We start from the raw sequence: 23,339 nt of genomic DNA on the forward strand, positions 1-23,339 counted from the left end.
ATAATTTTTTTAAAAAAAAAGACACAATTTTTTTTCTAATTTATCTTTATTTTTATTTTTTTAAAACAATTCAAATATCAATTTAATCTCTCCATAATTTGTCAAATTTCACTTTAGTTCATCGATAATGATAAAAAAGACTATACACGCGATACGTGTACAGAGTAACTAATATATTTTTGTGGCTAAAGTGTGGTTAATTTTGGTGGCTTCAAATTTTCTTTTTTAAATGAGAATTTTACTTCTTCTTTTTGCAAACTATAATTTTATTTTACTTTTAATTTGAATTTATTTAATAAATTCAAAATTGGTATTTAAAAAAATTAGTAATTTTAATTTAAAAAATTTATGAAAGGGAAAAAACAAATAAATGGATATGTCATGTTGAGATTTGATGGAAATATTTGTTTCCATTGAGATATTTGATTTGGGGTTATGTTTGTAGAACAAATTTGAGTCCTTATTGTCATTGTTAAATTCAATTAAAGTAACAACTTTATAAATTAGGCTTAAAAAACAATTTTATTTAAGAGTATGTTTCTTATGAAACGGGTCAACTATATTAATATTTAAAATAAAAAGTAATAATTTTTTGTCTAAAAAATATTTTTCACGACTGACCCAAATAGAATATGAATAGTTCTAGACGGTCTCACGAATATTTATCTGTGAAACGGATCAATCATACCAATATTCACAATAAAAAGTAATACTCTTAGCATAAAAGTAATATTTTTTAATGGATGACTCAAATAAGATATCCGTCTCACAAAATACGATCCGTAAGACCGTTTCACACAAGTTTTTTCTATAGAGTATAAATCTCACAAAATTATCATTCAACCGTTATATATGAATTTTTGTATTTATTTAATAATAAAATAATTTTTTAGTGGGGTCATATATCAACTAGATAAATCATTTATACTATATTATTAAATTTGAAAATAGACAAAAACTTATGTGAGACAATCTCACGGGTCATATTTTTTGAGACAGATCTCTTATTTGGGTCTACATGAAAAAGTATTACTTTTTATGCTAAGAATATTAATTTTTATTGTGAATATCGGTATGATTGACCCGTCTCACAGATAAAGATTGGTGAGACCATCTCACAAGAGACATACTCTTGATAAAATCATATTAACTAATTTTCGTATGTCACTATAACATCAAAGTTTTTTTTTATAGTTTTACTTTTCATAATATTTGTTAGCTAATTTGGAAGGTGTCGGTTTATTAATATTTTTGTATATATATCTATTTTTAATTTTTTTCAAAATTATCTTTAATTTATTTAAAAATTCAAATTATCTCAGTACATCATATCCAATCTATAAGTATAATATCTTAATCTTAATAAAATAATATATGTTTTTTACAAAAAAAAGTATCGAACACAAAAAATTAATATGAAACATATTGTGTGTCAAAAAAAACTAATTTATAATAGCTCGTGTATTAATTTGTGGCCACGTACGAAAATGAATTTTACATACCAATTTCATTTTAAATAAAATATATACTATTTTAACTATCATATACATTTTAAAATACAATTTATTTTAATAATACAAACTTAATTGTAAGTACACATAAATTGTGTATCAATATGATTATAAAATAATAAACTGAGTAATAAAATATATTTAGCGGCTCAATGAAATCAACCATCTTCGGCCAAATTCCTCCATAAATACAACTCCAGCACAAGAACCCCTTCGTCTCAACTTCAATTAGGGTTTCCAAGCCAAGCGCCGCCGCTGCCTCACCCGCAGCTTCCGGCAAGGCGAACACTTTTCTTCTCACCAATCGACTCTCTGAAACCTGATTCCATTCAATTTTCATGTTCCCAGTTCGATATAGTAAAAAAAATACGAGGGGCTAGATGGATGCAAATGGGAAGAGCTTAAACGCATAGCTGTTTGTGGCTCTGGAAATAGCAGCAGGTTTTCTGCTGTTTGCCCTCTGATTCTCAGCCCTCGACAGTAAAAATGGCATCATAGTACGGGTTTTGTGCCTCAGATGGCGTGGTTAATTTGCGGTGGAAGTGGATATTTCGAGCCTATTTCTGGGCTGGAATTACACTCTCGCCGGCGGCCACTCCCATTTGATTTATCATCACAAATCCGCCTCCAAACGCCATAACATTACAAAGGGTAAACGAGGTAACACGCACTCAATTACGTTCTAAATGGGGAAAAAAAGAGAGTCGATTAATTTTATTATTTTGTCAATAAAGATATTAATCGAAATAAAAATTATACTCTGAAATTAACTTAGACATAAAATTTCGTCACAAACTTCATTCCCATACTTTATGTGCAATATATAAAATTCGATCGAAATATAAACATCGATTCCAATATGAATAACTCGGTCCAAATTTGAAATTTTTGACCTAAATATGAATAACTTGATTTGATCTAAATATGAAAAATTTTCAATGTAACGACTCAAACATGAAAAACTATAATATTTATATAATTATTTATGCAAATATGTAATAGTGTAGTGATAAGGGTATTGTGTTGGAAAAATACTTAGGTTTGAATTTGGATTAGGTCAAATTGTGTTATTATTTTTTGGTTTTATTTTGATAAAATTTTGTAGAGACTATTTTGCCTTTTTAAGTAATTCTTTTCATTTTTGAAAAATATTTTTTTTATCTAAAAAATATTAATTTTCATGGTATCATAAATTTACAAGCATAAGAAAATATTTATTTTATTTCGTCTTGATTTAATTTATTCAAAAAATTGTTTCACATTTTTCTAATATCTAGTTAATATGGTATATTAGTAAAAAAAGAGAATAACTTTTTCGTTACAAACTAAGTAAAATCTGGTGTCACGAATTTTATCAGTCTAAAATGAAATGTTATATGGTACGTAACAAAAGAAAATTTTCTATAAAACAAATAAGAAAAAATATTATTAAATATAAAAATTAGTCTATATTTATTACAAATGGTAAAAAAAATAATTTGTGTATTTGAGACAAGTCGATATATTGAAAATTATTTTGACATGTTATTATCGTACGAAAACTAATGATAAAATATTCGGAAACATACGCTTTTTTTTCCAAATCTTTTAAATCCAAAAGAAGAAATATTATGATATTTTTTTTAAAAAAATTATAACATCAGGGTTGGGTGGAAGATTTTTTTTCCATAAGTTTGAACTCATGCTCTTGATCTTGAGGAGTGGTGGTTGCATACAAAAAATTATAACATCAAGATTTTTTTTCCAAAAGTTTGAACTCATGCTCTTGAGGAGTGGTGGTTGCATACAATCAATATCAATATATTAAATTCATATATTTGTTTATGCCCCACATGTCAGTGGTAGATTACACCTTCCGATTCAATGACCTTGGAACTTATGCCCCGACAATCATGCAGATGAAGTTCTGAAGATGCATAGATACAAGAAAGGTTTGAGCAGCCGTATCCAGTCATCCTTAGCAGTTTATCAACCTACGAGCTTTGCTGACTTAATGGGAGCAGCAATAAGAGCCGAGACGGATATCAAGCGTCGGGAGAACGAGAACAAGAATAAGCGACCTCTTACTGGACAGTCATCTCAAGGGAAACCACCATTCAAGAGACCAAATCAGTCCAGTGGGTCATTCAAAGATGCTTCGTCCCACCCAACTTACCAAGAACCAAAGATGTGTCCCAAATGTAATAGCCGTCATTTTGGAGAATGCCACAGACAGACTGGAGCATGCTTCAATTGTGGGAAACTATGGCATCGAATTTCTAATTGCCCCGAGCCATTGAATAGAGGTACCAAGCCTAATGTTGATGTTAACCCCGTGACAGAAATTCGAAGCTTCTTGGGATTAGCGGGTTATTACCGAAAATTTGTCGAAGGATTCTCTTCAATAGCCATACCTCTCACCAAGCTCACACAAAAGAACTCTAAATTTCAATGGAGTGAAGCTTGTGAGAAAAGCTTCGATACTTTGAATAATAAGCTTACCTCTACGCCAGTATTGGTATTACCTATGGAAGGCAAGGACTTCACCATCTACAGTGATGCATCTAAAGGAGGTTTAGGATGTGTGCTCATGCAAGAAGGAAGGGTGATTGCATACGCGTCGAGACAGTTGAAGCCGTATGAACAGAATTACCCAACACATGATCTCGAACTTGCAGCAGTCGTCTTTGCTCTGAAGATATGGAGACATTATCTTTATGGCTCCAAGTGCGAAATTTTCACGGACCACCAGAGCCTCAAATACTTGTTCACTTAAAAGGAATTAAATATGAGGCAAAGACGGTGGATTGAACTATTGAAGGATTACGACCTGACGATAAGCTACCATCCAGGCAAAGCGAACAAGGTAGCAGATGCTTTAAGTCGAAAGAATACGAGTAAGGTAATCCTGGCATCACTTTCAGCACAACCATGCCTTCTAGAGACAATCAAGATAAGTCAAGATAGAGATTCCACTTTGGTGAAACTGAAAGAGCAATGTAAAGAAGGAAAATCACCAGATTTCGAGATGGATAACAAAGGAATCTTGTGGATGAAAGGACGATTGTGCGTACCAAACATCGATAACCTTCGGCAAGAAGTAATGTCTGAAGCACATAAGTCGAAATTTTCAGTCCATCCTGGCAGTACCAAGATGTACAGAGACCTGAAGAAGAATTTCTGGTGGAGTGGAATGAAAAAGGATATTGCGATATTTGTTTCCAAATGTCTTGTGTGCCAACAAGTCAAAGCAGAACACCAAAGACCTGAAGAACTTCTTCAACCTCTAGAGATTCCAGAATGAAAATGGGAACATATCTCCATGGACTTTGTGGTCGGGTTACCAAAGTCTAGACAAAGCCATGACATCATCTGGGTAATCGTAGATAGACTCACAAAATCTGCGCATTTCTTACCTGTCCGCATGAACTACAATTTGGACAAGCTAGCCACATTGTACATGAATAACATCGTACGATTACATGGGGTTCCAGCCAGCATATTGTCAGACAGAGACCCGAGGTTTGTATCTCGTTTTTGGAAGAGCTTTCAACAAGCCATGGGAACTAAGGTTACTCTCAGTACGGTCTATCATCCTCAGACCGATGGCCAGACAGAGAGGACAATTCAAACTCTAGAAGATATGCTGAGAGCATGTGCACTAGACTTTAGTGGTAATTGGAGTGATCATCTGTCTTTAATCGAGTTCTCTTACAATAACAGTTATCATAGCAGCATCGGAATGGCGCCGTATGAAGCTCTGTATGGGCGAAAATGCCGGTCGCCACTATATTGGGATGAAGTAGGGGAACAAGCCATCACTGGACCCGAGTTGATCCAAGAAACAGTGGGTAAAATCGCTATAATCAAGGAGAGACTTAAAATGGCTCAAGACCGACAGAAAAGTTGGGCTGATTTGAAAAGAAGACCAGTGGAATTCATAACGGGAGATAAAGCATACGTGAAGGTATCACCAATGAAAGGTGTGGTTCGATTCAACAAACCCGGGAAATTGAACCCTATATATGTTGGACCTTTTGAAATTCTGGAGAAAGTGGGAACACTTGCTTATAGACTGGCACTCCCACCGAGTATGTCTAGAATCCATAATGTCTTCCATGTTTCACAACTAAGAAAATATGTTTCGGATCCAAGCCACATCCTTGAAGCTGAACCACTCTTAGTCGAGGGAGACTTGAATGAAGGACTTACTTATAAGGAAGTCCCGATCAGAATCGTGGATACAAAGGACCAAGTACTAAGGCGACGAACGATTCCATACGTCAAAATACAATGGTCTAATCATACCGAAAGAGAAGCCACGTGGGAACTCGAAGAGAAAATAAGAGACCAATATCCCTACCTTTTCGAAGGACAAGTTAATCCAAGTCTCGAGGACGAAACTTACATTAAAGAGGGGAGAATGTGAAAGCCGTGCAACAATATGGAAGGAAGAAATGAAGGCACAAATCTGGGAGGAGATTCATTCAACCGATTACCTTGCAACTTAAGGAAAACCAGAAATCACTCCATTGCAGCGTGAGTCTCGGACGTGTAACTTGAACCGAGAAGATGCCACATTCAACTTGGAAGAGAAGAACGTAACCACCCTTTGACTAAGCAATTATCAACAGTAACGGAGTGATATAAGACTTACCTTGTAGCTAATCATTCAAGCCCTTATATAAGAAGAATCTAAGTGGTAGTAATTCCACCTTACACATTGCAAACTCCCTCCCCGTAACTACTGAAATTCGAAAGTGTAGCTGCTGGAAAACAGATTTCTTGGCCCAATTTCCTAGCCAAATTCGAAGCATTATAGTAGCGTTTCGAAGTCCAGTTGCTGCCATTGTTAATACACCTGTATCGGCCGAGTTCCTGCTCATCCTTTCGAGCTCAGTTGCTGCCCGAAGTTGGTCCAGAAATAGCCGAGGAGCTTGATCAAACAAGCTATCCAAAATCCCGAGAATTCCGCAACGGTTCGAAACAAATTGCTATCCATTTCTCAGACCACGATCCTATCCATTTCGAAGGTGATAGCAGCCTTTTTCGGTCAAATCGAGGCATTACAGCAGCCTAATTCGAAACCTTGTCGCAACCTTGTCCGAGCGGAATTATTTTGGCGCACCTTCTATCGTTTCAATCCCAACGAAAACAGTAAGTGAGTTTTCTCTTTTGTTTTCTTTTGTTTTTGATATTATTAAATAAAATTGCACATTTATTTATTTAAGTGGTCCTTGATATTTATACTCTTTTAATAAATATGGTTCACTTATTTGATTATTTTTTTATACTGGACTTTTGAATATATAAATTATTATATAAAGGATTTGGCTCACTTATTTTCTCTTTAAGTGAGCATAATATATTTCGAAATAAATTAAATTTAACCTTGAAAATTCGATCGTCATGATATATTCGTTTCCATTTGGTATGAAATCCCTTGAATCATTCGTTGTCCGATATCAATTATAATATTTGAAAGCATGTTGAATTATTTGAAATGCACTGTAATGATTTGATTTAGAAAATGGTAAAGAAAATTCCGAGCTTTGATATACTTTGTTCAGGCCCTGATGCGGTGGGTTATAATAACCGTTCCTTTGGCCTCGCCCCTTAGATGAGTAACATATAGGGGACTGATCAGTAAAACCATATAAAATAAGATGATTTTCAGTGCTATATTCGCATTTTGTTAGTATTTGATTTCACATGCTTAATATTCGAAATTACGATAATTTAATTGTATGTATATCCTCGATATTTGTTATGCACGATCGGCCCCCATTTACTGAGTATTTCCCAAAATACTCACCCCTTACATTCCCACTCAGATAAGAATGAGGAACAAATCGAGGGTGAAGAGCAAGATTACTTTTGGGGATGGTGATGAAACAACCCAATTTGAGACCAGTCGAATTTATTCTGTTTTTTAATTTTATTTTCATGTATTCCGCTTCCGCATTTTATTTCCATCGCATTGTAAAGACGACTATTTGTTATGGAAAAGACTGGTTATTTGATTTACTACGAGGCTTGTTATTTTGCAATTGTGTGATTGTGAGACAACGCCGGTGTCAACTAACCCCGATCCCTGGGCGTGACATAGGCTGCTCCTATTTCGCTCGACGAGGAAGGGCATAGTAATCGACAAAATGCTTCGGTGGAAGAAGGGAGAGGATTCTCGAACACGGAAAAGGATGAAGTGGGATTTCCCTATTGGTCCAGGTTCGGGATTTCTTATGGGCAAAGGCATCCCAGGTAAATATAAATTAAATTGATTAAAGAAATAGTGGGTTGTGAGGGCTCTCAGCCATATGGATAGTTCAATGTGCTTATCGACGTTTGTTTAGAATATATATAATATAGTAATAATTCGGATTCTCTATGGTAGTTACATCAAGAGTCTTAAAATTAATAATAATATAATAATATAGAAGCATAGATAGTATAGATATATATATAAAGCAAAAAAGAAGAAATGATATTTATTTGTCTTTATCATCGTGCATGGATGTAAAAGTTGTAAAGGAAAAACTCTGTATGACTTATTTCCAAAAGACGAAACATGTAAATACACCTGAAAATGAAGCGAAATCAAAATGTTATCGATGTACAAAAGATACATCTTATATGAACAAACAAATACAAGACTATTTGTTGTTTATTTGCTAACAAACATACTAAATCTTATTTTAATCTATACGTTCTGATTATTATAACTAGTGCTAGGAAGGTGGTGCTCAAGGCCCACTGCGTTATCTGGGATGTATTTTCCCCAGAACCAATGAGCCTTCCAAACTCTATTCATTTCTTCGATGGGCACGTTCTTCGTCTCCGGCACGAACAGGTACACGAAAATCGTCATCAGCACCACCCATCCAGCAAAGAAGTAGAAGAGACCGAACTTCAAGTGACACAGCATTGTCAAGAAAAGCTGTCCGATGATAAATGTGAAGAACATGTTGATAGACACGTTGATCGATTGGCCTGCCGATCGGATTTCTAGGGGAAAGATTTCACTGGGAACAAGCCATCCCAATGGTCCCCAAGACCAAGCAAAACCGGCCACATAAACACATATCAACCCCAATGTCAGGTTCCCCATTCCTTTGCTGAAAGACCCGTCTCCCGAAACTCCGAAAACAGAGGCGATCATAGATCCAACGGCGATTTGACAGATGATCATTTGAATTCCACCTTCCAAGAACAAAAACCTTCTCCCAAACTTGTCGACTGTGAAGATTGATACCATCGTGGCGAACACATTTACAAGGCCTGTCACAACTGCGGACATGAGCGAGGCATCGTTCCCGAATCCCAGTGTCTTGAAAAGAACAGGGGCGTAGAACATAATGACGTTGATTCCGGTGATCTGCTGGAAGAAGGGAATCAAGCAAGTGATTATTAATTGTGGCCTGTATTTTCTTTCCGTTATTTGCTTCCATGGTTGTTCCACGCGCTTCGACGCTTCACTTGCTTCCACCAAATCACTGTACTCCAGGTCTACGTTGGCCGTGCCACGAATCTTCTGCAACATTTCGCGTGCCTCCTCTTTCTTGCCCCTTTCGATGAGGGAATTAGGAGTATCAGGCAAGCAAAGAGCACCAATCGTCATGATCACAGCAGGAAAAGCAGCCAAAGCAAGAGAAACCCGCCATCCATTGTGCTTCATCTTCGCAGTCACGTAGTTAACAAGATTTGCCGCAAAAATGCCGATGGTTGTGGCCATCTGGAAGCCAATATTGAGGGCTCCTCTCAGTTTGGGAGGTGCCATTTCTGAGAGGTAAACAGGGACTGACTGGTTAGCGTAACCAATGCCGACACCTAGCAATATACGGCCGATGATGAGCATCTCGACATTGACAGCTGCACCATTGAGTATGGCGCCGGAGAGGAAGACCAGACCTCCTACGGTCATCGAGATTTTGCGGCCAAATGCTCGGGTTGTCACGGAGGCGAAGAAGGAAGCGATGAGTGCAGCTAAGTACAGCGAAGAAGTGAATAAGGTAAGCAAGTGATTCTCAAAACTGCAGTACTGGTTGTAGTTCCCTGGAGAGTGTTCCCTCGTGTACACTTCCGGGAAAAACTTCTGCAAGAACTCATCCATCGATGTAACTCCTCCTGCAAATCCATCCCACAATTAATATGATCATTTTCAGAATTTTCCCAAAATATTTCAACAAATATATACACAAACGAGACGAACCTGAGATACCAATGTCGTAACCGAAAATCAGGCCACCGGTGGCTGCAACCAAGCAGGCAACGACCACGAAAGGCGTCACACGGGCTTCATAATTCGCCCCGCTTCCAGACCCGATTTCAATACCTCCCACTGCCATCTTTACTTATTCGGCTCACTAATTTTTCTTCGTATTTACACCTCTGATCAATGACATGCAAATTGCTAATGAAACCTTAACTAAAAAAGAGAATTTTTAACAGATAGAGAGGCTCTCTGAACAACTGTACAATTTTTCTGCGTACATTTTTCTCCTAATAAATATATGTATGTATATATTTTCTTGCAGAGAGACCTCCGAATCTTTTTATTCTTCTTTTTTTTCTGTTTTGATTTTCAGAAGTTCCTATTTCGGACCTACACGAAGTGCTTACGATGGAGGTTGAAGTATACTTATAAATAGAGAGCAAAAGAGGTAATGCAAATGGATAAACGCAAGGTCGACCGTGAAAAGAGAGAGGACAGACGTGGTTTTCTCTGTTTGTTTTAATCAGCATCATCCATATTCCATATTATAAATAGCCAATATGTATCCACACATTAGCTTTCGAGTGGCGGGAAATTTAGGCGGATAACACTCAACATTATCATATTTAAAAAACTAACGCTCACTTTTGAAATATCTATTCTACTCTCGTTTTAAATATTTTCAAATCCTTTTTTTTAATCCTAAACTAATGTTTTCTTCCCTCCATTCTTCTCATCCTTCTCAAAACAATTCTTCTTTTCTTCATCCTTCACTCATTGGTCTTCTTCTCAATTTTTTTTTCCTCTACATTAAACAAGAGAATATTGTAGTCATTTGTTTTCCTAAAAAAACTTTCAATTTTTCTCAACATTGTCAAAGATTTTAAATCAGGTGTAAGTTATAATACCATCTCAATTTTTTTTATCGATTTACTGATTTTTATTACAATATAGATATTGTAAATATAATTTTTCATATATTTCATTCTTAATTGTTCGGTCGCCCAAACATTATGAGTTCAGTCGCTTAATTCTGTTTTCAGTCGCCCACTTTGATATGTTATGTCATCCGATTATATGTTAAATCATTTAAATTTTATGACATCTTTATTGCTTATTTTGTATAGGAATGACGATCATCCAGATTTTGATTAATTCTAATGGAGAGTGGAAGAATGATGAACAAGAAACTTGTACATGGTTCTCCGAATCTAAAGAATGGACATCTATTTCCATTGATGGTAGTAATTTGACCATAGAATGTGTCATGAATGAAATATACGAGACACTTGGTCTGGCTAAATCAGATGTTGAATTGACATTGAGTTATTTACCAGAAGTAGATTCTTGTAAACTATGCCCAATCTATATACGAAATTCACGATCCTTGGGAACATATCTATCATTTGGTAATTCGCGTACTAGACCTGTTTTGCATGTGGAAGTAATTGAGATTCGTGATATTGGAGTTGATAGAAAAAAATTTAATGACAGTGATGTGCATTTTGGAGATGTGGAGAGTAGTGTTGTGAATTATAATATTAATGAGAAGATATAAAAAGAAAATGTGATATTGATGTAAATGTAGAATGTGGAAGAATTGTGTGAAATAAGCTAAAAAGCGATTGAGGGCGACCGAATGACGATTGAGTGAGATGGTAAAAACAAAGTGAGCAAATTCGTATTTTATATCTTATTTACTATATTATGGTATGTTTTCATGTATAAGAAATTATGAAATTAAAAATAGTGTGAAATAAGACAAAAATGACTGAGGGCGATCGAATGGCGACTGGGAGCGACCGAATGACGACTGAGTTATATAGTAAAAAATAGTGAGTAAGTTCATGTTTTACATGCTACTTAATAAATTATGATATATTTTTATGGGTGAGAGAATATAAAATGAAAAATAGTGTGAAATAAACTAAAAAGCGATTGAGGGCGACCAAATGACGATTGAGTGATATGGTAAAAACAAAGTGAGCAAATTCGTGTTTTATATCCTATTTACTATATTATGATATGTTTTCATGTATAAGAAATTATGAAATTAAACATAGTGTGAAATAAGACAAAAATGACTGAGGGCGATCGAATGGCGACTGGATTATATATTAAAAAATAGTGAGCAAGTTCATGTTTTATATGCTACTTAATATATTATGATATATTTTTATGGTTAAGAGATTATAAAATGAAAAATAGTGTGAAATAAAAAAAAAACAATATTTTCTAGTATATCAAGTGGTTCTATTAGAACACTCATATATCACTCAGTCGTTCTCAATCACTCTTTGTATTATGACATTATTTTTATATTTTACACTATCACTCCATTATACTATACTAAAATAGAGTAAATAGACCCCAAACGTGAAGTTGCTCGTATTTTCTATTATAAGAATCATATATCACTCAGTCGCTTTTTGAATTATTTTACGTCACTTTTATATTTTATACTCACACGATTATAATATTCTATAATATAGCAAATAGTCCACAAAACATTAATTTGATCACCTTTTATACATTGAATATTACAAAATATCTTCGATTCATTCATACTAAATCATTAATATTCAATTACATTTAAAAAAAAAAACATCCAACCTTCCACTTCCAAAAAAACAATATTTTCTAGTACATCAAGTGGTTCTATTAGAGTACTCATATATCACTCAGTCGCTCTTTATATTATGACATTATTTTTATATTTTACATTATCACTTCATTATACTATACTAAAATAGAGTAAATAGACCCCAAACGTGAATTTGCTCGTATTTTCTATTATAATAATCATATATCACTCAGTCTCTCTCAGTCGTTCTTTGAATTATTTTACGCCACTTTTATATTTTATACTTACACGATTATAATATACTATAATATAGTAAATAGTCCACAAATTAATTTGATCACCTTTTATAGATTGAATAGTATAAAATATCTTCAATTCAATAAAATATCTTCAATTCATTCATACTATATCATTAATGTTCAATTGCATTTAAAAAAAAAAACATCCAACCATACACTTTCAAAAAACAATATTTTCTAGTACATCAAGTGGTTTTACGAGTACATTTCGTCTTATAATGTCCAACATCATTGCATAAGTTGCATTTACTTTTCCGTTGTCGTCCAAACTCTCCAATAGATGGTCTTCTTCGTTTATTTGGTCGCCCCCATTTTGGCTTGAAGTTAGGAGCTAGCATTTCTAAATTAGAAATATAATCGGAAATCTTCCATTTTCTTGAATGAGGCATGGGGTAAATGGTACCCGAGTAGGCTTGACGCCACTTATGCACAAGGTAATAAGGTGAGCACAACTCATAGATACCAAAATTTGCTAGATGACAAGCTACTAATGCAAAATCTGGATGATCGTCATTCCTATACAAAACCTGGATGATCGTCATTCCTATACAAGTTAATAAGGTGAGCACAACTCATAGTTCCTTGCTCATCATTCTTCCACTCTCCATTAGAATTAATCAAAATTTGGATGATCGTCATTCATATACAAAATAAGCAATAAAGATGTCATAAAAATTAAATGATTTAACATAATCAGATGACATAACATATCAAAGTGGGCGGCTGAAAACAAATTGAGCGGCTGAAAACAGACAGAATTAGGCGACTGAACCCATAATGTTTGGGCGACCGAACAATTAAGAATGAAATATATGAAAAATTATATTTACAATATATACATTGTAATAAAAACCAATAAATCGATAAAAAAAATTGAGATGACATTAGAACTTACACCTGATTTAAAATCTTTGACAATGTTGAGAAAAATTGAAACTTTTTTAGGAAAACAAATTACTACAATATTCTTTTGCTTAATGTAAAGGAAGAAAAAAATTGAAGAGAAGACCAATGAGTGAAAGATGAAGAAAAGAAGAATCGTTGTGAGAAGGATGAGAAGAATGGACGGAATAAGAACTCATTTCCTTTCTCCCATTTCTGTTTTGTATGCTTCTTTTGTTTTTTAATTAATTAATTAATTTTTTTAAGTTGATGTTATTTATCAAATTTTGAATTCTAAAATGCTAATATTTAAAATTAAAATTTGCTTAGGGTTATATTTTAAATTGCCCCGAATTTATTCTCCTTTTCTCTAAGTTACATTTACACCACAAGTAGAAATCTGGATGTAATAAAACATGGCAACTATCAAAACGAGTAGTGCTCGAACCTCATGATAGAAGCTTGAATCGAGCTCCAGCTGATAGCCTCATCATAATGTTCGGCTCGATTTGATTCGTTTACATCCTGATGTCCAAAATATTAAAAGTTACTGTACCAAAATCGAACTTTGAAAACTTAACGGACAATTGAATAAATTAGTAGACAAAAATAACTATTTTCCCAAAATATTAATATTCTAATATATCATCTATTTTATAAAAATAAAACACAACTAACTCATGTTTTAAAAAAACTCAAGCACATTTACCCGATTTGTAAAGAATTATTTCCTGATTTTAAAAACACTAGATTTTAAATTAAATTAATTTTACAAAATGATATTTTTTACAATTTTTTAATTTTTACAAGAGGTACTAATATAATTTGCCATATTAATTAAAACACTCTAAAAATTATTAGAAATTTCACGAGAGTTTAAAAAATATACCATTCATAGATCAAGAGAATTTTTAGTTTATTGTTATTATTTTAAGACTTACTAAAATATATATTCAAGAAAGTTTCATATTAAAAATTAAAGAAAATAGTTTCAATCACCGCAACCCGTTCAAATAATTTCAAGCCAAAAGACATCAAAAGTGGACAATATTTACTATTTTTCTCCAAAACATAGATGACTAAAGTATCTTTAAAAAGTCGCAATTTTGACCCCAAAAAAAAAATTAATTCTATTTGGTTGGAAAAATTTTGATTTTTCGACATAATCTTTCTGTGAGGAGTTATGTCAAAATGATCAAATTAGTTATTTTGGTTTTTAAATAAAAATTTACTAAAATATTTTTTATAATATTGCATACGGGGCAGGTGTATCTATGTCCTACAATTTTTTTTTATGTAAAAGCATAATTAATAAACTTTATGAAAAAATGCATTCAATATTTTATATTTTATGAGACTCTCATAACGTCGGATCATGTTTCCAAATTGACAATTTTGATTTTGGGGAGTACACTAAGGTTTCGAAGTCAAAGATTTTGATCTTAGAAATGCTAGTTTTTTTTTTAAATATATCATCTACACTCGCTAATTTTCGATGCGCATAACAACGGTCGGAAGCCTAACGAAACAATGTCACGTGGAGGTACTAGAATGCTTGTGGGTCGTGATCTTCTTTTCTCGGAGAATAAGCAATGATCAAACTCTCAAACTGATGTAACTGTTACTAGAATGCTTGTGGGTCGTGATCTTCTTTTCTCGGAAAATAAGCAATGATCAAACTCTCAAACTGATGTAACTGTTCACAAACCACACTAAAAAATAAACATATTGTATAACACTCACTTTTATAATTATAAAAAAAGCTAAACAAACTCATGTCAAAGATCACTAGTATCTATACTATCAACAAAGGGAGAGAAGTGAATAATTTTGGTGGAACTTTTTTTAATATTCTCGAGTAGTTATACACTAACATATTATAAAAAAAGCTAAACAAACTCATGTCAAAGATCACTAGTATCTATACTATTAACAAAGGGAGAGAAGTGAATAATTTTGGTGGAACTTTTTTTAATATTCTCGAGTAGTTATACACTAACATATTATAAAATGTCAAATTTCTAACGTTAAATATCAGTAGTTTATTGAATAAAACGTTTGTTTTCTAAATAGAAAGTTGTAGGTTCAACCACACCTGACACATTTTATTGATTTTATTTTTTTCATAATTATGGTATGTAAAAACTTGTGTGAGACGGTCTCACGGATCGTATTTTGTGAGACGGATCTCTTATTTGGGTCGTCCATGAAAAATTATTACTTTTTATGTTAAGAGTACTACTTTTTATTGTGAATATCGGTAGGATTGACCTATCTCACAAATAAAGATTTATGAGACCGTCTCACAGAGACCTGCTCATTATAGTACGATCTTCGTTTTAAAATAAATTAAATGATAATCACAAAAACGTTTTTGGTGAAGCCATTTATTTATTCCATTTTTGCCCATTATTACCTTACATAAGAAGAAAAAATATATTCAAAATTGAAGAAAAATTATTAACTTTTGACTTTTTTTTTTTTCCCCAAAATAAGAAACCAACTACAAAACATTGGCCCTCCCTCTATCCCTTATTCTTCTCTCAACCTCCTCGCACAACAATTTGTATTTCAAATTTTCAAGATTAATTTTCCATTCACGTTTATCCTCCAATCTTATCTTCAACTTCCCACCTACAAATTTTTTCAAAACTTTCAATAGCTATTGAAAATAAATTTGCTCTATACCATCATATATATTTTATTTATTAGGTTACAAGACGAGAACTCAATATAAGCACCTATATTAGTATCAGTTAAGGTGATCTCATGTACATTCAATAAATAGATATTATCTCAGCTTGTGTTTACAGTGAATGATAACCGTATCAAAACCACACATATATATTGTTGATGAGGAATCCCTGATCGCTCCCCTTCATATGCAATGGATAAACCTTAGGACTTATAACACTAGCATGCAAACTAGTCAGTTGGGTAAACTATAAATGTCAAAATGAGCTAGATTTTTCGGGCCACTGCATCAAATTGATGGATTAAGTTGACAATTTCTCGACCTGCGACAGTTAAAGGATATAAATGCGCAATAGACAAGTCGCGTAAAATAAACTCGATCGAGAAAAATATTGATGGAAAAATCAAGCATGTGAACATTTGAACTTGAGCATGTCTCACGTGATATTGATTTTTGTTCATGAGATGATCTCACAAATCTATATTCATAATATGAGTAAATCCGATATATACATATGCTGAAAAGTAATACACGTGACATAAAAACTAATATATTTTTCATTGATCAATTATGGTCGAAAATACATTTCATTAAATTGACAACTGAACATTCTTATAAAAATACTGTGTTTAAAACCATGTTCACGTATTCTACCAAATCCGAAAGTTTTATTTATTTATTAAATACGGTACAGAGGGAAATAGAAAAGTAGATAAAAGGAGAGAACATACCCAAAATCTCGGATATGAGCCCCAATCGAACAAAAGGGGAAAGAGCCTTCTCAATCCAACGACACGGTTCTAGGGTTTCCAAAATTTCTCCATAAAGAAGGCTAAATCAGGTTTGGGTTCCTTGTACATCGAATTCTTAGTACTGGAGAGACACTATGTTTTGGTCTCAATAATACTTGATTCACGCACTGACCCACACTATCAAACTCACGCCTTACGATTTATTTAGCACTCAATTCTTTGTTTTTGTGTGTCTTGTAAAGTGGATTTTTTAATGTCCGAGTGATAAATGTTTTACAGGATCCTGTGTTTTGCGTTGAAGACTCGAATTTGAAGTCAGGAATTGACAAGTTGTTTGAGGATCGATCCAATGGAAGAGGCGAAACCACGTAAATCGAGGAGAGATGCTTCTGAAAAGGAAGAAACGAAGAAAAATAACCGTGATAGAGAAGATCGAAGTTCTGAGAAAGACAAGAATAGGGGCCGGCACGAGAAAGAAAAGAGTGATATAAGTAAGTACAGGGACAGAGAAACGCACAAGGATAGGCACCGTGAGAAGGACCATGAGAGGACGAAGAGAAGGAGTCGTGACGATGCAAGAGCTCGAGGCAAGTCCAGAGGCAGAGAAAAGGAAGTCGAAGAGTTGGAGTTAGACAGAGAGAGGGAGAAAGTTAGGGATAGGGATAGAGACAGGGCACGAGAGAGGGAAAGAGAAAGTGAGAAGGAGAGGGAGAGAAGGGGGAGGGAGAGGAAAAGGGAGAGGGACAAATACAATGAAAAGGATAATATCTATGAAATGTCTAGGTTGTACAGCAGTAGCGATGATGATAGGGACCATGGAAAACGGCGCAGGAAAGAGGAAGATTACAAAAAGAGAGATGAAGCGAGTAACAAGCAGAACCGACATAGGGATGATAGTCAAGAGAATGGCCAACGGAAAGAAAGCCGTGAAGAGCTGGAAATCATTAAAGGAAACTCTCGGGAAGAAGATCTCGCTGAAGAACAGAAGAGACTGGATGAGGAGATGGAGAAACGAAGAAGGAGAGTACAGGAATGGCAGGAATTAAGAAGAAAGGAGGAACTTGAGGTGCAAACACTTGGAGGATCAGTCAATACTGACGAACCCTCGTCTGGAAAATCATGGACCCTTGAAGGGGAATCTGATGATGAAGAAGCCGCCCCTGAGGAAAAAACAGCAATGGATGAAGATGAAACTGTCAAACTTGTTATTGAGGATTCCAATGGGAAGTCCACTGATAATGATAATGTGTCCACACCTGCATTGCTGAGTGATAATGATCATGTTGATGAGGATGATGAAATTGATCCGTTAGATGCTTTTATGAATTCTATGGTGTTGCCAGAAGTTGAGAGGCTACACAATGCAGTGGAGTCTTCCAACAACTTGGATCCTGATGTGGCTCAAACAACTGGAAAACAAAACTCTGTTCAATCTAAAAAAGGTACGACTAAAACTATGGGAAGAATAATTCCTGGAGAAGATTCTGATTCAGATTATGGAGATCTCAAATATGATGAAGATCCTCAAGAAGATGAAAATGATGAAGAATTCATGAAACGGGTGAAGAAGACTAAAGTCGAGAAGCTCTCTATAGTTGACCATTCAAAAATTGATTATCCTTCCTTTCGGAAGAATTTTTACATTGAAGTGAAGGAAATTAATAGGGTGACTTCCGAAGAGGGCACAGCATATAGTAAAGAACTGGAACTGAAGATACATGGGAAGGATGTCCCAAAACCAGTTAAAACTTGGCATCAAACAGGGTTATCGACTAAAATACTGGATACCATTAAGAAAATGAATTATGACAAGCCAATGCCTATTCAAGCTCAGGCCTTGCCTATCATAATGAGTGGTCGAGACTGCATTGGTATTGCTAAAACAGGCTCTGGCAAAACGCTAGCATTTGTTCTGCCCATGTTGAGACATATCAAGGACCAATCTCCATTGATGCCTGGAGATGGCCCAATCGGTCTCATTATGGCTCCCACAAGAGAGCTTGTACAACAAATCCACAGTGATATCAGGAAGTTTGCGAAGGTGATGGCTCTCAGCTGTGTGCCTGTATATGGAGGTTCTGGGGTAGCCCAGCAAATTAGTGACTTGAAACGAGGCGCTGAGATTGTTGTTTGTACTCCTGGTAGAATGATCGACATTCTATGCACCAGTGGTGGTAAGATTACAAATTTGCGTCGTGTCACTTACTTGGTCATGGATGAAGCTGATCGAATGTTTGATATGGGTTTTGAACCTCAGATTACTAGAATTGTCCAAAATACACGACCAGATCGGCAAACTGTGCTCTTTTCTGCCACTTTCCCACGTCAAGTTGAAATTTTGGCACGCAAAGTGTTGAATAAACCTGTTGAAATACAGGTAGGTGGGAGAAGTGTTGTGAACAAGGATATAACCCAACTTGTTGAGGTGAGACCTGAAAGTGATAGGTTCCTTAGACTGCTAGAATTACTTGGAGAATGGTACGAGAAAGGAAAGATGTTAATATTTGTCCATACACAAGACAAATGTGATGCTTTGTTCAAAGATTTGATTAGATCTGGGTATCCATGTCTCTCACTTCATGGGGCAAAGGATCAGACAGATCGCGAATCCACTATTGCAGATTTTAAAAGCAATGTGTGCAATTTATTGGTTGCTACAAGTATTGCTGCTAGAGGTTTAGATGTGAAGGAGCTTGAACTAGTTATTAACTTTGATGTTCCTAATCATTACGAAGACTATGTTCATCGTGTTGGTAGAACAGGACGGGCTGGTAGAAGAGGTTGTGCTATCACGTTTATATCTGAGGAAGATGCAAGATATGCACCAGATCTTGTAAAAGCCCTAGAATTATCTGAACAGAGTGTTCCTGATGATCTTAAGGCCCTTGCGAATGGGTTTATGGCAAAGGTTAATCAGGGGCTTGAGCAAGCCCATGGAACTGGTTATGGTGGTAGCGGTTTTAAATTCAATGAAGAGGAGGATGAAGTTAGGAAGGCTGCGAAGAAAGCACAGGCTAAAGAATATGGGTTTGAGGAAGATAAATCAGACTCAGAAGATGAAGATGAAGGAGTGAGAAAAGCAGGTGGCGACATTTCTCACCAAGCTGTCCTCGCCCAGGCTGCTGCTTTTGCCGCTGCTACCAAAGCAAATACTGCTCCAGCCCCAACACCTGTCTCAGGAGCTCAGCTCATTCCAAATAGTGGATTGCCTGTTTCTTTGCCTGGTGTTCTTGGTTTGGCTATTCCTGGCGTATCTGCAGCGGTCCACGGGCCTGGACTTCCCGTTACCAGCAATGATGCGGCAGCTAGGGCAGCAGCTCTGGCAGCTGCCATGAATTTACAGCATAACCTGGCAAAGATTCATGCTGATGCCATGCCTGAACACTATGAAGCAGAGTTGGAGATAAATGATTTTCCTCAAAATGCTCGATGGAAGGTGACACACAAGGAAACTCTCGGCCCAATCTCTGACTGGACCGGGGCCGCTATTACCACCAGAGGACAATACTTTCCTCCAGGCAGGGTTGCTGGACCAGGGAATAGAAAACTCTACTTGTTCATTGAAGGCCCCACTGAACAATCTGTCAAGAGGGCAAAAGCAGAACTCAAGCGTGCCTTGGAGGATATCACTTCTCATGCATTATCGCTTCCAGGATCAGCACAACCGGGCCGGTATTCTGTCGTCTAAGGGCATGTTTTGCTGGCCCAGATGCTGGTCAGATTTTCTTTTTTCCATTGGGCTTTTTGAATTGAGGCTGATTGGTGTCATTGGTCGCCACTTGTACTTTAGCTCCTATTACAGAATTTTAATAGATTCTTTACTGTGAGAATTCCTTATTTTCTGGTATTTTGGCTTTCTCCCCTTTTAAGAATAAAAAACTTGGCCGTAGTTTCTTATGCAATTGAATTTCATGGCATCGATAGGTTGACTGCTGAATCTAATCAGTCTGTTTTCTGGTAAGAAACTTTGATATTTTTTTTGTTTCTTATTGGAAAATGGAACCTTATTGGGGGTCTGTGGTTAAGTTTCACCGGCCTTGATCGCATTTTCAAAGCAGTAAATGCAATGTTGATGACACTTCTAATCAATTATCCAATCTCAAAATTTTTACTTTGCTGGCTTACTACTGTGTAGGTACTCCGAATGGTTAGTCATTGCTGGTGCAACAGGTAAATTATCTCCCAGCTTAGTTGGTATATTGTGGAAACATTATTTATGCGTGTTTAAGAATGTGATATCGTGACATACGTATTCCAAGATATTACCGTTTGAATTGAATTATATTACAGTTTGAATTGGTAGTTCCATTAGAAGGATATTACAGTTCATATGGAATTATATCCCAGTTTGAATTGGTAAATTCCATTCGAAGAAGTTCAAACCGCCAAAAAGAGTTGTAGACGAAGATTGAAGCATGTGAATTTATTGCAACCTGTAAAATACTCAAATTCTTGAAAATTGATATGATAAGACCCGTCTGGCTTGAAACATTTTGTTGGCTAGAAACTTCAATATAGTTTCTTTAGGTACTGGTTATAAAGCTCTTGCGTTGCGTTACCATTTATATCTTTTTCAAAGTTGAGGCAAGTCTCTTTAAAGATTACATATTTGAAGGTACAAGTGAAAGTTGAAGAGGTGTGTTTTCTACCAAAGCCATCGTTTTTTGTTGTTGTCAGACCTATGATTTGCTACAAAAGTTAAATTTCACTATTTTTATTTCAATGAACAACTAGAAAACATTGAAGACTTGTATTTTCACAAATGGATTTATATTCATCACGTAACCAAAGATTAAATTCAGCTATACGGATTAAGTCGTGACCTTAACCAAATAATTGCCATTAATAGTAGGCAGAAACAAGATCTCAAATGACAGATTTAGTTGTATGCTGCAAATTTCTGGTTCTTGGGATTTGGTGTACAGTTGAAGCCTAGTTCTTTTGTTAACAAACTTAAAATAGGCTACAATAGTGTGCCACAAGCGTAGCAAATGCCAAGGAGTGATGCAATGGCTACCGTTGCGGACAGTAAATTAGATATCAGTTCCTCTCGGTCAATCTTTAATCTATGTAGTATTTTCTGGTTTTGAAAATGCTGATATCCCTTTTCCACTCTGCTATGGTTGATACTGCGGGAGCAAATGAGAGCACGATTGAATGCTTTCATACTTTGCTGGCCATTGAGATGTGACCCATCAATGTCCTTCATTATTAGGCTAATTTCCTTCCATGTTATGCATCCTTGTTCTATCAGCAGCTTGCATTTTACCGTTATCTCGAATTCGGTTAGTTTGTGCGTTATTGAACTGTCCTTTGCAGGTACAATACAACCGAAACAAAGAGAAAAATCTTCATGAACAAAAGGGTTATTCCTGCAGATGGATCGGGGTTTCCAGCTCGATATGTTTACAGCTCTTCCTGTCCTTGCATTCCACAGAATCCAGCTTAGCTGTATATTTTGTGCAATGTCAGAGCATATGCCTCCTCTTCTATTGTATCCGGTGAAAGCAGCTAATAGTGAGTTCGTTGTGTCGTCCTCCATGATACCTAAATTTTGATAAAAAACACGATCAGATGTTTCGAAACGTCCAATGCCCAGCAAGTCCAGTGAAAAGGGGTAGCACAAAAACCTTTTAAAACACTCGGAAGTCTCAGATTCATTCCTCGCGGTCATGCCATCTACAACTTTAGAGAAAATGCAATGGCCCTTGTAATATATGTCCACTAGTGAAGTGAAACCACTAGGAGATGACCATAAAGACGAATCTGGCGGTGTGCTCTCAGAAGTCATTTGTTGTTGAGATACTTCACTTCTCCCTTCCTCGTACAAAATCAATGGAAAAGCATCGGTGTACAAACACTTGAAACTTGCTGTTTTTATGGCTGATGTCGAGGGCCACGTGTTGTAACAGAACTCTTTCCATAAGACTTCTTCTCCGGCTGCTTCCCGGAGGTCGTTACAAGTAGAGGCCACGGATGCGAGGGTGAACCCATCAAGTCTAGACATGATTTCTATTAAAGCGTCCCTGTTCACCCCCTTGAAGCAATTCCGATCCGACTTCTTCATGTTATGATAGAGCTATAGATATCTGCATTTGGAACAACTTTGGGACTTGGGATTGGTTTTATCAAGTGTAGGGATCAAGTAAATTAAATGAACTTAGAGGTTTGGCCGAAAACTTGCATATTGAATTCTGGCGCGGCTGCTGAAAATCATATTAGGGTGACTAATATTCGGGGTTTTGCGAGAGCATTTAATATTCAGTTACAATAAATAAATAAAAAAGTTTAGGTCTTGAGAAATTAATATTTTTTATTGTACGAATCATTATATTTGTGAAAATCTGCATGTCATTTTTATTATCTATTTTGTTTGATTGGTTTGATGAGATTAATAATACAATTAAATCAAACATCTTGCTGTT

The 23,339-nt window shown here is 35.5% G+C and overlaps 3 protein-coding genes across 6 annotated transcripts; 1 reads left to right on the top strand and 2 right to left on the bottom strand.

The window, feature by feature from the left end:
* Positions 1–8,077: 8,077 nt before the first annotated feature.
* Positions 8,078–10,114, bottom strand: LOC142555385 (sugar transport protein 10-like). Its single transcript, XM_075666230.1, has 2 exons — positions 9,700–10,114; positions 8,078–9,614 (listed from the first exon to the last, which is right to left on the bottom strand). The coding sequence occupies exons 1-2, from the start codon at positions 9,833–9,835 to the stop codon at positions 8,191–8,193; spliced, it is 1,560 nt and encodes a 519-aa protein (XP_075522345.1). The 5' UTR covers positions 9,836–10,114; the 3' UTR covers positions 8,078–8,190.
* Positions 10,115–16,860: 6,746 nt separating this feature from the next.
* Positions 16,861–22,371, top strand: LOC142555386 (DEAD-box ATP-dependent RNA helicase 45-like). Of its 3 annotated transcripts, XR_012822391.1 has the most exons (5): positions 16,861–17,003; positions 17,194–20,629; positions 20,839–20,871; positions 21,050–21,084; positions 22,234–22,371. XR_012822391.1 is itself a non-coding variant. In XM_075666231.1 (2 exons), exon 2 carries the CDS (start codon positions 17,264–17,266, stop codon positions 20,600–20,602), a length of 3,339 nt encoding a protein of 1,112 aa, XP_075522346.1. In that variant the 5' UTR covers positions 16,861–17,003; positions 17,194–17,263; the 3' UTR covers positions 20,603–20,751. The 3 variants fall into 3 exon arrangements, 1 of the variants encoding a protein (XP_075522346.1); XR_012822392.1 differs by lacking the exon at positions 20,839–20,871; XM_075666231.1 differs by lacking the exons at positions 20,839–20,871; positions 21,050–21,084; positions 22,234–22,371 and having other exon boundaries at positions 17,194–20,751.
* Positions 21,876–23,310, bottom strand: LOC142555387 (putative F-box protein At2g36090). 2 transcript variants are annotated; one of them, XM_075666233.1, is made up of 2 exons: positions 22,830–23,309; positions 21,876–22,719 (listed from the first exon to the last, which is right to left on the bottom strand). In XM_075666233.1, exons 1-2 carry the CDS (start codon positions 22,906–22,908, stop codon positions 21,878–21,880), a joined length of 921 nt encoding a protein of 306 aa, XP_075522348.1. In that variant the 5' UTR covers positions 22,909–23,309; the 3' UTR covers positions 21,876–21,877. The 2 variants fall into 2 exon arrangements, with proteins under 2 accessions (XP_075522348.1, XP_075522347.1); XM_075666232.1 differs by having other exon boundaries at positions 21,876–23,310.
* Between the last annotated feature and the right edge of the window lie 29 nt (positions 23,311–23,339).

Source organism: Primulina tabacum, chromosome 9 (assembly GCF_025594145.1).
Source record: "Primulina tabacum isolate GXHZ01 chromosome 9, ASM2559414v2, whole genome shotgun sequence".
Lineage (NCBI taxonomy): Eukaryota > Viridiplantae > Streptophyta > Magnoliopsida > Lamiales > Gesneriaceae > Primulina > Primulina tabacum.

Excerpts from the sequence above, each read along its gene's own strand:
- LOC142555385 (XM_075666230.1), bottom strand. The coding sequence starts at position 9,835 with ATGGCAGTGGGAGGTATTGAAATCGGGTCTGGAAGCGGGGCGAATTAT. Across the intron at positions 9,615-9,699 it reads TTACGACATTGGTATCTCAG|GAGGAGTTACATCGATGGAT; the intron begins GTTCGTCTCGTT and ends ATGGATTTGCAG.
- LOC142555386 (XM_075666231.1), top strand. The coding sequence starts at position 17,264 with ATGGAAGAGGCGAAACCACGTAAATCGAGGAGAGATGCTTCTGAAAAG.
- LOC142555387 (XM_075666232.1), bottom strand. The coding sequence starts at position 22,981 with ATGAAGAAGTCGGATCGGAATTGCTTCAAGGGGGTGAACAGGGACGCT.